Source organism: Oncorhynchus tshawytscha, linkage group LG21, assembly GCF_018296145.1.
Source record: "Oncorhynchus tshawytscha isolate Ot180627B linkage group LG21, Otsh_v2.0, whole genome shotgun sequence".
NCBI classification, from domain to species: domain Eukaryota; kingdom Metazoa; phylum Chordata; class Actinopteri; order Salmoniformes; family Salmonidae; genus Oncorhynchus; species Oncorhynchus tshawytscha.
In genome coordinates this window covers 30,180,729-30,197,605 of record NC_056449.1, presented here as the reverse complement: position 1 = coordinate 30,197,605, position 16,877 = coordinate 30,180,729, and the positions used below count along the sequence as shown (strand labels likewise).

General features: G+C 47.9%; 1 protein-coding gene across 1 annotated transcript; it reads right to left on the bottom strand.

The window, feature by feature from the left end:
* Window positions 1-334: 334 nt before the first annotated feature.
* On the bottom strand, window positions 335-15,489 carry LOC121840352 (teneurin-2-like). Its single transcript, XM_042303006.1, has 7 exons — window positions 15,462-15,489; window positions 8,228-8,353; window positions 7,765-7,970; window positions 7,062-7,257; window positions 4,793-4,894; window positions 2,447-2,641; window positions 335-543 (listed from the first exon to the last, which is right to left on the bottom strand). The coding sequence occupies exons 1-7, from the start codon at window positions 15,487-15,489 to the stop codon at window positions 335-337; spliced, it is 1,062 nt and encodes a 353-aa protein (XP_042158940.1).
* Between the last annotated feature and the right edge of the window lie 1,388 nt (window positions 15,490-16,877).

Below are 16,877 nucleotides of genomic sequence, written 5' to 3'. Positions count from 1 at the left end.
TACTAGAGTCAGGGTAAACCACTGGTTGGGTTAGGTATAACTACTAGAGTCAGGGTAAACCACTGGTTGGGTTAGGTATAACTACTAGAGTCAGGGTAAACCACTAGTTGGGTTAGGCATAACTACTGGAGTCAGGGGAAACCACGGGGTAGCTTGGATTGGGGTTAGGATAAAAGGCAAGGAGGATTGGGCAATATTTAAGGGTTAGGCCCACTCAAACGGTAAGGCGTTAGATGAGGTACCAATTTACAGAACAGTCTGGTTCCATCCAGTTAGGGTTAGAGGTAAAGGGTTAAGGTTAGAGGTCAGAGGTTACAGATTACAGAATAGGGTACTACTGACCTACTGAGCAGTCTGGTCCCATCCAGTTAGGGTCACAGCTACAGAGACCAGTGTCTGGTATGAATGCACCGTGGCCATGGCATTGGTCTGGGCACAGTGCCCGCTGCAGCTCACAGTGTGGGCCGCCCCAGCCGGGTTTACAGTGGCACTCCCCATTCACACAGATACCGTTATTAGAACAGGTCGGGTCCAGGCAGTCCACTACAGAGAGAGAGGAGGAGAGAGAGAGGGATAGGGGGAGGGAGGGAAAGAGAATGGGAGAAAAGAAGGAGAGAGAAAGACGGAGAAAGAGAGGGGGAGAGAGAGAGAGAAAGATAATAATGTTTAAAATATTGAGAAATACTAGCTTCGTGTTTTCCTTCATCTGATTTTTTGCAGCATCTCGTGATACACGTTAGTAATTGTCTTCACAACAGGCTTTCACAGGCATTTAATAAGTCAATACTTTTCACTCAGAAGGCTGCGTTTTCTCACATATAACCTTCCCTGTATCTTAGTGTGTGTGTGCTAATGCACTGGGGATAATCTGACATTGGCAGGCTGGCTGACAGGCAGATGTGAGGATGAACAGTGAGTGAAAACCAATTTGACAAATTACCCCCTCCTGGCAAACTATAAGCCCCTACTCCCCTCCTCCTCCTGTCCTACCCTCATTCCCCAAATCCCCCTAACTCCCTCTTTTCGACACCTCCCCTTTCTCTTCCTGCTTCTTTACCTCTCCCTCTCTCCCCAATCCCCCTTTCCCTCTGCTGACTACCCACTCTCTCTCCTTCCCCTCCTCCCCCTTCGCTCCCTCTCTCCACCTGTCTAAAACCTCCCTCCCCACTCATTTTCACACGCTGCTGTCTGGGCGCTCCATTCTGTTGGCGAGGCAGAAATGGAGGGTCACACATATAGATTTATGTGTCATCGCCACTTCAGGTAAATTGTTTGAGTGACTCGGGCGTGATGGATATCACATTTAAGAGAGAGAGAAGGGGAAAAAGGTGGATAAGAAACAGAGGGGGAAAGGAGGGGGTGAAGAGTGGAGGAAAATGCTGACCCTGTTCTCTGCCCTCCTCTGTGGCTCTGCTTCTATATGTCACTTCTCTCTCTCTTTCTCTCTTTTCATCTACCTCTTTTCTTCTCTATCATGACCTTATGCTCACATCTTCACTCCCTTTCTTTCTGTCTTTCCAGTCACTTGTCCTCTCCCTCACCTCTTCAGATCTCAACCTGTCCTCTCCCTCACCTCTTCAGATCTCAACCTGTCCTCTCCCTCACCTCTTCAGATCTCAACCTGTCCTCTCCCTCACCTCTTCAGATCTCAACCTGTCCTCTCCCTCACCTCTTCAGATCTCAACCTGTCCTCTCCCTCACCTCTTCAGATCTCAACCTGTCCTCTCCCTCACCTCTTCAGATCTCAACCTGTCCTCTCCCTCACCTCTTCAGATCTCAACCTGTCCTCTCCCTCACCTCTTCAGATCTCAACCTGTCCTCTCCCTCACCTCTTCAGATCTCAACCTGTCCTCTCCCTCACCTCTTCAGATCTCAACCTGTCCTCTCCCTCACATCTTCAGATCTCAACCTGTCCTCTCCCTCACCTTTTCAGATCTCTCCCCTGCTCTCTCTACCCTCTCTCTCTTATTTCCCTCCCTCCCTCCCTCCCTCCCTCCCTCCCTCCCTCCCTCCCTCCCTCCCTCCCTCCCTCCCTCCCTCCCTCCCTCCCTCCCTCCCTCCCTCCCTCCCTCCCTCTCTTCCCATCTCTCTCTCACTCCCCCTTTATCTCTGTAGATCTCCAGAGTTAATGTGTAGCAGGCTGATCCGTCTTAACAGGATCAATAGAACAGTGATAATCACTTAATCAGACGTGATGTATCTGGCTGCTCCTCCATCCTTCATCTGTTTATAGAGAAACACAACGGGACCACTGGGGAGGAGAGGACGCTGTGACGAGCTGGGACTGGGAGGCTGCTGATAACTGCTGTGTGTGTGATGTGATTGTTGAGTGTAAGGAGCTACACACTATCTTCCATTCCATCACACACTCCCTGACGCACACTACCCCTCATCACACACCCCCACCAACCCACCCAGCCCCCAAACACACACTCTCTCCCCTCACCTTTGGCACAGTTGTCTCCCTTGTACCCCAGGGAGCAGACACAGGTCCCGTCAGTGCAGGACCCATGTCCACTACAGAGAGGGTCAATGCAGTGGGTGGTGGGGACGGCACACTCTGCTCCCTTCCATCCACTGTAGCAGATACAGGATCCCTTATCATACTGACCATTACCACTACACAGCACTGGACAGGCCTCTGGAGAGAGAGAGAGAGGGAGAGGGAGAGATAGAGAGAGAAAGGAGAGAGAGAGAAATAGGGAAAGGGAGAGAGAGAAAAAGAGAGGGTGGAGAAGGAAAGATAGAATGTATAGAAGAAAAGGAAAAAAGGTATAAAGAGGTCGTCAGAGAACAGTATGTCTGACGGTCATAGCAGAGTAAATAACAGTATGTCTGACGGTCATAGCAGAGTAAATAACAGTATGTCTGACGGTCATAGCAGAGTAAATAACAGTATGTCTGACGGCCATAGCAGAGTAAATAACAGTATGTCTGACGGTCATAGCAGAGTAAATAACAGTATGTCTGACGGTCATAGCAGAGTAAATAACAGTATGTCTGACTGTCATAGCAGAGTAAATAACAGTATGTCTGACGGTCATAGCAGAGTAAATAACAGTATGTCTGACTGTCATAGCAGAGTAAATAACAGTATGTCTGACGGCCATAGCAGAGTAAATAACAGTATGTCTGACGGTCATAGCAGAGTAAATAACAGTATGTCTGACTGTCATAGCAGAGTAAATAACAGTATGTCTGACGGCCATAGCAGAGTAAATAACAGTATGTCTGACGGTCATAGCAGAGTAAATAACAGTATGTCTGACGGTCATAGCAGAGTAAATAACAGTATGTCTGACGGCCATAGCAGAGTAAATAACAGTATGTCTGACGGTCATAGCAGAGTAAATAACAGTATGTCTGACGGCCATAGCAGAGTAAATAACAGTATGTCTGACTGTCATAGCAGAGTAAATAACAGTATGTCTGACGGTCATAGCAGAGTAAATAACAGTATGTCTGACGGCCATAGCAGAGTAAATAACAGTATGTCTGACGGTCATAGCAGAGTAAATAACAGTATGTCTGACGGTCATAGCAGAGTAAATAACAGTATGTCTGACGGTCATAGCAGAGTAAATAACAGTATGTCTGACGGTCATAGCAGAGTAAATAACAGTATGTCTGACGGCCATAGCAGAGTAAATAACAGTATGTCTGACGGTCATAGCAGAGTAAATAACAGTATGTCTGACGGTCATAGCAGAGTAAATAACAGTATGTCTGACGGTCATAGCAGAGTAAATAACAGTATGTCTGACGGTCATAGCAGAGTAAATAACAGTATGTCTGACTGTCATAGCAGAGTAAATAACAGTATGTCTGACGGTCATAGCAGAGTAAATAACAGTATGTCTGACTGTCATAGCAGAGTAAATAACAGTATGTCTGACGGTCATAGCAGAGTAAATAACAGTATGTCTGACGGTCATAGCAGAGTAAATAACAGTATGGTCTCAGGGTCATAGCAGAGTAAATAACAGTATGGTCTCAGGGTCATAGCAGAGTAAATAACAGTATGTATGACGTCATAGCAGAGTAAATAACAGTATGGTCTCAGGGTCATAGCAGAGTAAATAACAGTATGTCTGACGGTCATAGCAGAGTAAATAACAGTATGTCTGACTGTCATAGCAGAGTAAATAACAGTATGTCTGATAGTCATAGCAGAGTAAATAACAGTATGTATGACGTCATAGCAGAGTAAATAACAGTATGTATGACATCATAGCAGAGTAAATAACAGTATGTCTGAAGGTCATAGCAGAGTAAATAACAGTATGTCTGATAGTCATAGCAGAGTAAATAACAGTATGTCTGACGGTCATAGCAGAGTAAATAACAGTATGTCTGACTGTCATAGCAGAGTAAATAACAGTATGTCTGATAGTCATAGCAGAGTAAATAACAGTATGTATGACATCATAGCAGAGTAAATAACAGTATGTATGACATCATAGCAGAGTAAATAACAGTATGTCTGACGGTCATAGCAGAGTAAATAACAGTATGTATGATGTCCTAGCAGAGTAAATAACAGCATGTCAGAGGGTCATGAGGGTGCGTGTGTGTATGTGTGAGCGGTAGAGAGAGAGAGATAGAGAGAGATAGCAACAGTGACATGTAGAGTAATTACACAGAGAGGTAACTAAACTATTAATCAGTGAACAGTCTTCTTCCCCAGGTGAACTAAGAGACATGTTGGCTTTAAACTGCCATGTATCACAGTTCTGTCTCCACACAGCCCCAAGCTGCACACTATCCTGAGTGTGTGAGTCTGCATGCCTACCTTTGGAGCAGTCCATGCCATGGAACCCAGGGAAGCAGTGACACACACCAGACACACACTCTCCGTTGCCATGACAATTACGGGGACACTCCTGTACCGAGTCTGTAAAGGGAGAAGAGAGAGAGAGAAATAAAGAAAGAAGGAGATAGATTGGATAAGAGGGAAATAAAGAGAGATTGAGAGAAGAGTGTCAAACTCCAGCCTGTAGTCATTTAGTTCAACAACACAACAATTCATTCATATTGTTTATATTTCATATTCTTACAGCAAACTCATAAACCATCAGCATGTATGTTTCTTCCACTGTTCCTGTTACAGGTAGTACAATCCATCCATCCATCCGTCTATCTAAATTATGTTTCTCTCTGGGGTCATCAATACTTTATTCAGGTGTTCCTCTCCACATTCTACCTTTGTGTGTGTGTGTATTTTCAGCACTCTACCCATGTCTAAGTGGTTTGTGTGAGGAGAACAGGTTTGGACAAGAACAGGAGTTTTTGAGGTTTTCACTCTCTCCACTTCCCTCTCACTCTCCACCCCATTTACTCTCTCCACTCTCTCGACTTCCCTCTCTCTCTTCACCCCATTTACTCTCTCCACCCCATTTACTCTCTCCACTTCCCTCTCTCTCCACCCCATTTACTCTCTCCATTCTCTCCACCCCATTTACTCTCTCCACTCTCTCCACTTCCCTCTCTCTCTCTCCACCCCATTTACTCTCTCCACTCTCTCCATCCCTCTCTCTTCACCCCATTTACTCTCTCCACTCTCTCCACTTCCCTCTCTCCCTCGACATCTCGCCCCTTCCCTCTCTCAGCACGATGCCTTACTTAACTCAAACCTACTCTGCCCTACCTCCATCCCTCACTCTCTCCACAGGAGTTGGCAGGCTAGCCGTGAGAGTAGGATTGGGTGGAGTTTAACTGCTGCTTTTGAAGTGAAAGTTAAATATACTCTCTCCCTTCTTTCTCTCCCCCTCCCTCTCCCTTCTTTCTCTCTTCTAACACATTACAGCAGTGTTGAAGGAGACTTTTCTCTCTCCCTCTCTCTCTCTCTCTCTCTCTCTCGTTTTCTCTGTTTCCCTCTCCCTCCCCATCTCTCCCCTCTCCCTCTCTCTCTCCTCTCTCTCTTGCTCTCTCTCCCCCTCCCTCTCCCTCTCTCTCTTGTTGAAGGCTCTCTCTCCCCTCCCTCTTCTCTCTCTCTCTCTCTCTCTCTCTCTCTCTCTTGCTCTCTCTCCTCCCTCCCTCTCCTCTCTCTCCTCTCTTTTCTCTGTTCTCCCCCCCTCCCTCTCCCTCTCTCTCTCTCTCCCCTCCCTCTCCCTCTCTCTCCCTCTCTTGCTCTCTCTCCCCCTCCCTCTCCCTCTCTCTTGCTCTCTCTCCCCCTCCCTCTCCCCTCCCTCTCCCTCTCTTGCTCTCTCTCCCCCTCCCTCTCCCCCTCCCTCTCCTCTCTCTTGCTCTCTCTCCCCCTCCCTCTCCCCTCCCTCTCCCTCTTTGCTCTCTCTCCTCCCTCTCCCCCTCCCTCTCCCTCTCTTGCTCTCTCTCCCCCTCCCTCTCCCCCTCTCTCTCCCTCTCTTGCTCTCTCTCCCCCTCCCTCTCCCCCTCCCTCTCCCTCTCTTGCTCTCTCTCCCTCTCCCCCTCCCTCTCTTGCTCTCTCTCCCCCTCCCTCTCCCCCTCCCTCTCCCTGCTCTCTCTCCCCCTCCCTCTCCCCCTCCCTCTCCCTCTTGCTCTCTCTCCCCCTCCCTCTCCCCCTCCCTCTCCCTCTCTTGCTCTCTCTCCCCCTCCCTCTCCCCCTCCCTCTCCCTCTCTTGCTCTCTCTCCCCCTCTCTCCCCCCTCTCTCTCTTGCTCTCTCTCCCCCTCCCTCTCCCCCTCCCTCTCTCTCCCTCTCTTGCTCTCTCTCCCCCTCCCTCTCTCTCTGCTCTCTCTCCCCCTCCCTCTCCCCTCTCTTGCTCTCTCTCCCCCTCCTCTCCCTCTCCCTCTCTCTGCTCTCCCCCTCCCTCTCCCTCTCTTGCTCTCTCTCCCCCTCCCTCTCTCCCTCTTGCTCTCTCTCCCCTCCCTCTCCCCCTCTCCTCTCTCTTGCTCTTGCTCTCTCTCCCCTCCCTCTCCCCCTCCCTCTCCCTCTCTTGCTCTCTCTCTCCCCTCCCTCTCCCCTCCCTCTCCCTCTCTTGCTCTCTCTCCCCTCCCTCTCCCTCTCTTGCTCTCTCTCCCCCTCTCTCTCCCTCCCTCTCCCTCTCTTGCTCTCTCTCCCCCTCCCCTCTCCTCTCTCTCTTACCCATTACAGCAGTGTTGAAGGAGACGGTCTCTCTTTCTCGTCCATCATTGTAGAAGGCTAGATGCCATGCTCCCAGGTCCAGGTACTGAACAAACACGGCTTCGTTTAGAACCACAGTCTGGATGCTGCGGCGTTCTCGAGGAGACTCGACAACACTCCACTTCTCTTTACCGTCCAAGCGCTCCATGTAGTCATACTGCAGGAGGAGAGACAATAACACTTTCAGGAAGCTCAGACCAGGAAGTCAATTCAATTCCATAAGTGTGTGTATACTGTAAGTGTGTGTGCAGTCCAGTTTTGTGTAACTGTGTATGTGGTGCATACAGTATGTGTGTATTGGTGTATGTGTTGGTGTGTGTGTATTGGTGTGTGTGTTGGTGTGTGTGTTGGTGTGTGTGTGTTGGTGTGTGTGTTGGTGTGTGTGTTGGTGTGTGTGTATTGGTGTGTGTGTTTGTGTGTGTATTGGTGTGTGTTGGTGTGTGTGTTGGTGTGTGTCAATTCAGGAAGTAAACAGAAATTCGAATTCAATAACTCAAAAAATGTAATCTATTTACAACGACTTCTTAATAAACAAGTAGAAGATATTTATTACTGTTTTTCCATTTATTACTGTTATATTCAATTTTAAATTCAAATCACTTCCTGAATTGACTGCCTTCAATTTGAATTGACCCCAACCCAGGTGTGTGTTATAACAGTCTACCTGTGCGTGTGAGGGGGGCAGGCCCTTGCGGATGTAGACCCCGAACAGAGCATCTTTCCCCAGGGAGATGTTGAACTTGAGGAACTGCGGCTGGGCCAGGTGAAGCAGAGACCTCCAGAACATCCCAGGAGGAATCTCCTGACTCACCCTCCTCCCCACCTCCACATCCCCACTGTCTATACTGCTGTTAGGACCTTGCCATGGAGCTATGGGAGAGGAGAGGAGAGCGAGAGAAAAGAGATAGTTGAAGAGAGGAGAGGAGGATCATCACAATGTCAGTAAGCAGTAATCACATAGCAAAACCATTGAAACATTGAAAGTTTGCATTCTGGGAAAATGAGTTCTGAACTATGTATGTCTGCCCAATAGAACTACAGTACAATGCTAGAAGAAGAATAGTCTTGTTGTAGTTGTGCCGGAGCCGGCAGGTGTGTTGTGGGTGCTATAGTGTCGTAGTTCTCACCTTTGCCTCCAGAGGGCAGTGTGGCCACATCACTGTTGACAGCTAGACCTGCAGTACTCAGACCGTTGTTCAACACAGGGCCTTCAGAGGGCTGCAGTTGCCACGTCAGATCCAACAGGTTAATGGCTAGACAGAGGGGAGGAGAGGGGGATGAGAGGGGGAGTAGGGGGAGCAGTATATGTTATTTAATTTTCAGGCAGATAGAAATTGCACAGATCGTACTGACCTAGAAGAGATTAGAAAATAACAGGCATACTTTTCTTTACCTGTCTCACTTTATTTTCCCCTCCCTCCCTCCCTCCCTCCCTCCCTCCCTCCCTCCCTCCCTCCCTCCCTCCCTCCCTCCCTCCCTCCCTCCCTCCCCCTCCCTCCCTCCCTCCCTCCCTCCCTCCCCTCCCTCCCCCTCCCTCCCCCTCCCTCCCTCCCCAGACAGGATACCAGTCTCTGTTTGGGAGTCTTGGCACAAGCTCACAGTGAGCAAGTAACAGATGAAAAGAAAACTCTGCCTCTTTCGTTCTCTCGCTCTTCTCCTCCTTTGTGTTCTGTTGTGTTATTGTGCTGGTGGATGAGTTTGTCAGCTCTTTATTTTTTCTATCTCTCTCTGGCTCCCTTGTTCTTTTGAAGTCCCTGCCAAGCAACTTTCTCACAAAGGAAGAAAGAGGAACTGCATTCAATTAATTGAAGTTCAGAGGAAATAAACAGACAAGGAAAGCATTTGAGTGTTACACAGATTTGGGAAGGGCACGGGCGTTGCTGATTCATATTGCTATCTGTTATTGTCCGTTCACCAGAGGAGTGGGAGGGTGTGTGCGTGTGTGTGTGTGTGTGGTGTGTGTGTGTGTGTGTGGTGTGTGTGTGTGTGTGTGTGTGTGTGTGTGTGTGTGTGTGTGTGTGTGTGTGTGTGTGTGTGTGTGTGTGTGTGTGTGTGTGTGTGTGTGTGTGTGTGTGTGTGTGTGTGTGTGTGTGTGTGTGTGTGTGTGTGTGTGTGTGTGTGTGGTGTGTGTGTGTGTGTGTGTGTGTGTGTGTGTGTGTGTGTGTGTGTGTGGTGTGTGTGTGTGTGTGTGTGTGTGTGTGTGTGTGGACAGTGCTACAAGGTACTATGTTTTTATGGTAAGAGTATGGTCACGTGCGGTCAAAGGATGTGTTGACCACTATAGGCATTCTCATTATATGTGTATTGACAACCTGTCCCATCCTCACTACCTGCCCCATCCTCTCGCCTTGTCCCATTCATACTATCTGTCCCACCCTGACTACCTGTCCCATTCTTACACCTTGTCCCATTCATACTACCTGTCCCATCCTGACTACCTGTCCCATCCTCACTACCTGCCCCACCCTGACTACCTGTCCCATTCTCACTACCTGTCCCATTCTCTCTACCTGCCCCATTCTCACTACATGTCCCATTCTCTCTACCTGTCCCATCCTCACTACATGTCCCATTCTCACTATATGTCCCATTCTCTACCTGTCCCATTCTCTCTACCTGTCCCATTCTCTCTACCTGTCCCAATCTCACTACATGTCCCATTCTCTGTACCTGTCCCATTATCTCTACATGTCCCATTCTCTATACCTGTCCCATTCTCTCTACCTGACCCATTCTCACTACATGCCCCATTCTCTATACCTGTCCCATTCTCCCTACATGTCCCATTCTCACTACATGTCCCATTCTCTACCTGACCCATTCTCACTACCTGTTCCATTCTCAATACCTGTCCCATTCTCTCTTCCTGCCCCATTCTCACTACATGTCCCATTCTCTCTACCTCCCCCATTCTCTCTACCTGTCCCATTCTCTATACATGTCCCATTCTCTATACCTGTCCCATTCTCACTACATGTCCCATTCTTACTACATGTCCCATTCTCTCTACCTGAACCATTCTCACAGAGTGATCTGTTTATGCATTCCCCACCAGGATGCCTACATTAATTCTGCACATCTCATACCCTTTCAAATCAAATCAGCAATAAATACATCAGGGTTTTTTAAGTAAGAAAATAATTGCTCAATTATTGCTAAATGAACTAAACAATAAATAGTAACACAATAAAATAACAATAACAAGGCTGTATTCCATGGGGTCAATGTGCAGGGCTACGGGTTAGTCGAGGTAATTGAGGTAGCATGTATATGTAGATAGGGGTAAAGTGACATAGATAATAAACAGGTTAGTCGAGGTAATTGAGGTAGCATGTATATGTAGATAGGGGTAAAGTGACATAGATAATAAACAGCGACTAGCAGCAACGTAAAAAAAAATGGGGATCAATGTAAATAGTCTGGGTGGCCATTTGATGAACTGTTCAGCAGTCTCATGGCTTGGGGGTAGAAGCTGTTGACAAGGCTTTTGGACATAACAAAGGTACCGCTTGCCGTGTGGTAGCAGAGGAATTCTTTGACCTGAGTGGCTGGAGTCTTTGATAATTTAGGGCCTTCCTCTGACACTGCCTGGTATAGAGGTCCTGGATGGCAGGAAGCTTGGCCTCAGTGATGTACTGGGCCAAACACACTACCCGCACTACCCTCTGTAGTGCCTTGCGGTCGGATGCAGAGCAGTTGCCAAGCCAAGCAGGGATGCAACCAGTCAGGATGCTCTCGATGGTGCAGCTGCATAACTTTTTGAGTATCTGAGGACCCATGCAAAATATTTTCAGTCTCCTGAGGAGCAATAGGCTTTGTTGTGCCCTCTTCACGACTGTCTTGGTGTGTTTGGACCATGATAGTTTGTTTGTAATGTGGATACCAAGGAACTTTGATATGCTCCACTACAACCCCATCGATCTGAATGGGGGGGTGCTCGGCCCTCCTTTTCCTGTAGTCCACGATCAGCTCCTTTGTCTTGCTCACGTTGAGGGAGTGATTGTTGTCTTGGCACCACACTTCCAGGTCTCTGACCTCCTCCCTATAGACTGTCTCATCTTTGCTGGTGATCAGGCCTACCACTGTTGTGTCATTGGAAAAACTTAATGATGGTGTTGGAGTCGTGCGTGGCCATGCAGACGTGGGTGAACAGGGAGTACGGGAGGGGACTAAGCATGCACCCATAAGGGAGCCCCCCCATGTTGAGGATCAGCGTGGCAGATGTGTTGTTGCCTACCCTTACCACCTAGTGGCGGCCCATCAGCATGTCCAGGATCCTGTTGCAGAGGGATGTGTTTAGTCCCAGGGTCCTTAGCTTAGTGATGAGCTTTGAAGGCACTATGGTGCTGAATGCTGAGCTGTAGTCAACGAACGGCATTCTCACGTAGGTGTTCCGTTTGTCCAGGTGGGGAAGGGCAGTGTGGAGTGCAATAGAGATTGCATTATCTGTGGACAGGGACTATGGTGGTCTGTTTGAAACATGTCGGTAATACAGACGCGGTCAGGGAGAGGTTGAAAATGTCAGTGAATACACTTGCCAGTTGGTCAGCGCATGCTCAGAGAATGTGTGCTGGTAATTCGTCTGGCCCTGTGGCCTTTGAATGTGGATCTGTTTAAAGGTTTTACTTTCATCGGTTTTACTCTCACAGTCTTCCAGAATAGCTGGTGCTCTCATGCATGGTTCAGTGGTGCTTGCCTCGAAGCGAGCATAAAAGGCATTTAGCTCGTCTGGTAGGCTCACTGGGCAGCTAGCTGCTGGGTTTCCCTTTGTAATCCGTAATAGTTTGCAAGCCCTGCGGTGCCACATCCGACAAGCATCAGAACCGGTGTAGTAGGATTCAATCTGAGTCCTGTATTGAAGCTCTGCCACCCCTCGTCTTACCGGAGGTTGCTGTTCTGTCTTGCTGATGCACCAAAAACCCAGCCAACTGTATATTATCCATGTCTTTGTTCAGCCACGACACAGTCATGAGAGACATTGTCTCACACACACATTTATGGACACACACACGCACACAAGTTTGTTGTACTACCCTTTTGGGGACCAAACAATTCATTCCCATTCAAAATTATATTTTCCCTAACCCTAACTTTAACCCCTAAAACTAAACCTCCTAACCTTAATTCTAACTTTAACCCTAATCCCAAGATCACACAGTCCCACAAAGAATTTTAAAACAAATCAAACATCGATAAACTCCCATATCTCCTAGATTTGTGGCCCGTTACCATGAGAAAAGGGCAGCCAGTGGAGCACAAACAACACTGTAAATAACACCAGTATTTATCTGTTTATTTCATAGTACAATATTGCTAAAACACATCACTGCTAATAAAACACTTGAATTGTCTTTATCTTTTTGAAACCTTTTAGAGTGCAAGGTTTACAGTTAATTTGGAATAGGTTTTTGTTGATATTGTTTTGTGTCTTCTTTTGTTAATTACCAACAAGTGCTGAAGCGCATAAAGATCACCTGTCCTCGGGTTGCAACACTCTCTACCGAGTTCCAAACTGCCTCTGGAAGCAACGTCAACACAAGAGCTGTTCATCAGGAGCTTCATTAAATGGGTTTTCATTGGCCGAGCAGCTGCACACAAGCCTAAGATCACCATATGCAATGCCAAGCATCGGCTAGAGTGGTGTATAGCCTGTGCACAAAGTGAGGTCCATACAGAAATAGTTTGTCGAGATTAGTGTGGAAGAACTTGACTGGCCGACACAGAGTCCTGACCTCAACCCCATCGAACACCTTTGGGATTAATTGGAACGCCGACTACGAGCCAGGCCTAATCGCCCAGCATCAGTGCCTGACCTCACTAATGCTCTTGTGGCTGAATGGAAGCAAGTCAGCAATGTTCCAACATCTAGTGGAAAGCCTTCCCAGAAGAATGGAGGCTGTTATAGAAGCAAAGGGGGGACTGACTCCAGAAATACCCATGATTTTGGAATGAGATGTTCGACAAGCAGGTGTCCACATACTTTTGGTCATTTAGTGTACGTTTCCCATGGCCTTTGAATTGAATTTAGAGAGAGACAGAGAGACAGAGAGAGGGGAGACAGATGTAGCTAATAGAGGGGTAAGTATAAGGTTTAGGGGTTGTCCCGCAAGGGTGAATCTTACTCCCTCCGTCTCCCCCGCTCCTACCCTCCGTCCCTCCCTCGGTCCTGGTCAAAGAAAAGCGCTGACACCGCAGGTGCTACGTGGCCTCCACTGTCAGCTCTTTTATTTGTCACCCCACCGCCAAGAGAGAGAGCGAAAGAGTGATAGAGAGAGCAAGAGAAAAGAACAGGCATTTCTACAGAAAGAACCAATGCCCTCTCTCACTCTCATTCTCTCATTCTTTCTTTCTCTGGTCCCTCTGCTGCCCTTCATCCTCTTCCCTCTCCTTCATCATCTTCTTTCTCCTTCATCATCTTCCCTTACCTTCATCATCTTCTCTCTCCTTCATCCTCTTCCCTCTCCTTCATCCTCTTCCCTTACCTTCATCATCTTTTCTCTCCTTCATCCTCTTCCTTCTCCTTCATCCTCTTCACTCTCCTTCATCCTCTTCCCTTTCCATCATCCTCTTCCCTCTCCTTCAAACTCTTCACTCTCCTTCACCCTTCTTCCACCTACTTCATCCTCTTCCCTTTCCTTCATCATCTTCCATCTCCTTCATCCTCCCTCTGCTTCATCCTTCTCCCTCTCCTTCATCCTCCTCCCTCTCCTTCACCCTCCCTCCCTCCCTCTCCTTCATCATTCCTTCATACTCTTCCCTCTCCTTCATCCTCTTCCCTTAGCTTCATCATCTTCTCTCTCCTTCATCATCTTCCCTCTCCTTCATCCTCTTCCCTTACCTTCATCATCTTCTCTCTCCTTCATCATCTTCCCTCTCCTTCATCCTCTTCCCTCTCCTTCATCCACTTCCCTTTCCGTCATCCTCTTCCCTTTCCTTCATCCTCTTCCCTTTTTTCATCCTCTTCCCTCTCCTTCATCCTCTTCCCTTTCCTTCATCCTCTTCCTTTTCCTTCATCCTCTTCCCTCTCCTTCATCCTCTTCCCTCTCCTTCATCCTCTTCCCTCTCCTTCATACTTTTCCTTTTCCTTCATCCTCTTCCCTCTCCTTCATCATCTTCCCTCTCCTTCATCCTCTTCCCTCTCCTTCATCCTCTTCCCTTTCCTTCATCCTCTTCCCTCTCCTTCATCCTCTTCCCTCTCCTTCATCCTCTTCCCTTACCTTCATCATCTTCTCTCTCCTTCATCATCTTCCCTTACCTTCATCATCTTCTCTCTCCTTCATCATCTTCCCTCTCCTTCATCCTCTTCCCTCTCCTTCATCCTCTTCCCTTTCCTTCATCCTCTTCCTTTTCCTTCATCCTCTTCCCTTTCCTTCATCCACTTCCTTTCCTTCATCCTCTTCCCTCTCCTTCATCCTCTTCCCGCTCCTTCATCCTCTTCCCTTTCCTTCATCCTCTTCCCTTTCCTTCATCCTCTTCCCTTTCCTTCATCCTCTTCCCTCTTCTTCATCCACTTCCTTTTCCTTCATCCTCTTCCCTCTCCTTCATCCTCTTCCCTTTCCTTCATCCTCTTCCCTCTCCTTCATCCTCTTCCCTCTCCTTCATCCTCTTCCCTTACCTTCATCATCTTTTCTCTCCTTCATCCTCTTCCTTCTCCTTCATCCTCTTCACTCTCCTTCATCCTCTTCCCTTTCCATCATCCTCTTCCCTCTCCTTCAAACTCTTCACTCTCCTTCACCCTTCTTCCACCTACTTCATCCTCTTCCCTTTCCTTCATCATCTTCCATCTCCTTCATCCTCCCTCTGCTTCATCCTTCTCCCTCTCCTTCATCCTCCTCCCTCTCCTTCACCCTCCCTCTCCTTCATCATTCCTTCATACTCTTCCCTCTCCTTCATCCTCTTCCCTTAGCTTCATCATCTTCTCTCTCCTTCATCATCTTCCCTCTCCTTCATCCTCTTCCCTTACCTTCATCATCTTCTCTCTCCTTCATCCACTTCCTTTCCTTCATCCTCTTCCCTCTCCTTCATCCTCTTCCCGCTCCTTCATCCTCTTCCCTTTCCTTCATCCTCTTCCCTTTCCTTCATCCTCTTCCCTTTCCTTCATCCTCTTCCCTCTTCTTCATCCACTTCCTTTTCCTTCATCCTCTTCCCTCTCCTTCATCCTCTTCCCGCTCCTTCATCCTCTTCCCTTTCCTTCATCCTTTTCCCTTTCCTTCATCCTCTTCCCTTTCCTTCATCCTCTTCCCTCTTCTTCATCCACTTCCTTTTCCTTCATCCTCTTCCCTCTCCTTCATCCTCTTCCCTTTCCTTCATCCTCTTCCCTCTCCCTCATCCTCTTCCCCCTCCTTCATCCTCTTCCCTTACCTTCATCATCTTTTCCCTCCTTCATCATCTTCCCTTACCTTCATCATCTTCTCTCTCCTTCATCATCTTCCCTCTCCTTCATCATCTTCCCTCTCCTTCATACTCTTCCCTCTCATTCATCCTCTTCACTTTCCTTCATCCTCTTCCCTCTCCTTCATCCTCTTCCCTTTTCTTCATCCTCTTCCCTCTCCTTCATCCTCTTCCCTTTCCTTCATCCTCTTCCCTCTCCATCCTCTTCCCTTTCCTTCATCTTCTTCCCTCTCCTTCATCCTCTTCCCTTTCCTTCATCCTCTTCCCTTTCCTTCATCCTCTTCCCTCTCCTTCATCCTCTTCCCTTGTCTTCATCATCTTCCCTCTCCATCATCCTCCCTCTCCTTCATCCTCTTACCTCTCATTCATCCTCTTCCCTCTCCTTCATACTCTTCACTCTCCTTCATCCTCTTCCCTCTACTTCATCCTCTTACCTCTCATTCATCCTCTTCCCTCTCCTTCATACTCTTCACTCTCCTTCATCCTCTTCCCTCTACTTCATCCTCTTACCTCTCATTCATCCTCTTCCCTCTCCTTCATACTCTTCACTCTCCTTCATCCTCTTCCCTCTACTTCATCCTCTTCCTTGGTCTTTATCATCTTCCCTCTCCTTCATCCTCCTCCCTCTCCTTCACCCTCCCTCTTCTTCATCCTCCTCCCTCTCCTTCACCCTCCCTCTCCTTCATCATCTTCCCTTCCCTCATTCTCTTCCCTCTCCTTCATCCTCTTTCCTTGCCTTCATCATCTTCAACTCTCCTCCATCCTCCTTCATCACACACGTAAGCAAGTGAGTGAGTGTGTATGTCTTTTGTAAGTGTGTCTGTGTGTGTGTGTGTGTGTGTGTGTGTATAAGTGTGTTGTGAGTGAGTGAGTGAGTGAGTGAGGTTGAATCTCTGGCCTATAGAAGGTACTCTTAGTCCTTTCCTACACTGCGGTAAAGACAACAGGTTTGTTAAAAATAGGGACACATTTTACACACACACACGCGCACACACACACACACACACACACACACACACACACACACACACACACACACACACACACACACACACACACACACACACACACACACACACACACACAGACGCACACACACACGCACACACACACACACACACAGACGCACACACACGCACACACACGGTGGATCAGAGAGGCAGGCCTAACGAGGCAGAGTGTTTGATAAAAAATAGATCAGTGGGTGCATGAGGGTTTATTTCATCTTAATGTTTAATTCACAGTGGCAAAGTGGTCCGTGGCAACACCCTGGTATCAACATGTGTTACCCTACCTGCTATACACCACATCTAAGACAGCTCTGGAACACGTGTGAGCCTCGGACAGGGGAAGAAAAAGGAGAAAGAGGGAAGGAGGGATAGGGAG

Coding starts and splice junctions, on each gene's coding strand:
- LOC121840352 (XM_042303006.1), bottom strand. CDS start 15,489: ATGATGAAGGAGGGAAAAGATGATGAAG. Junction 8,354..15,461: donor GGAGGGAAAAGATGATGAAG/GTAAGGGAAGAG, acceptor CCCTCTGTCTAG/CCATTAACCTGTTGGATCTG. Junction 544..2,446: donor GGGAGACAACTGTGCCAAAG/GTGAGGGGAGAG, acceptor CTCTCTCTGTAG/TGGACTGCCTGGACCCGACC.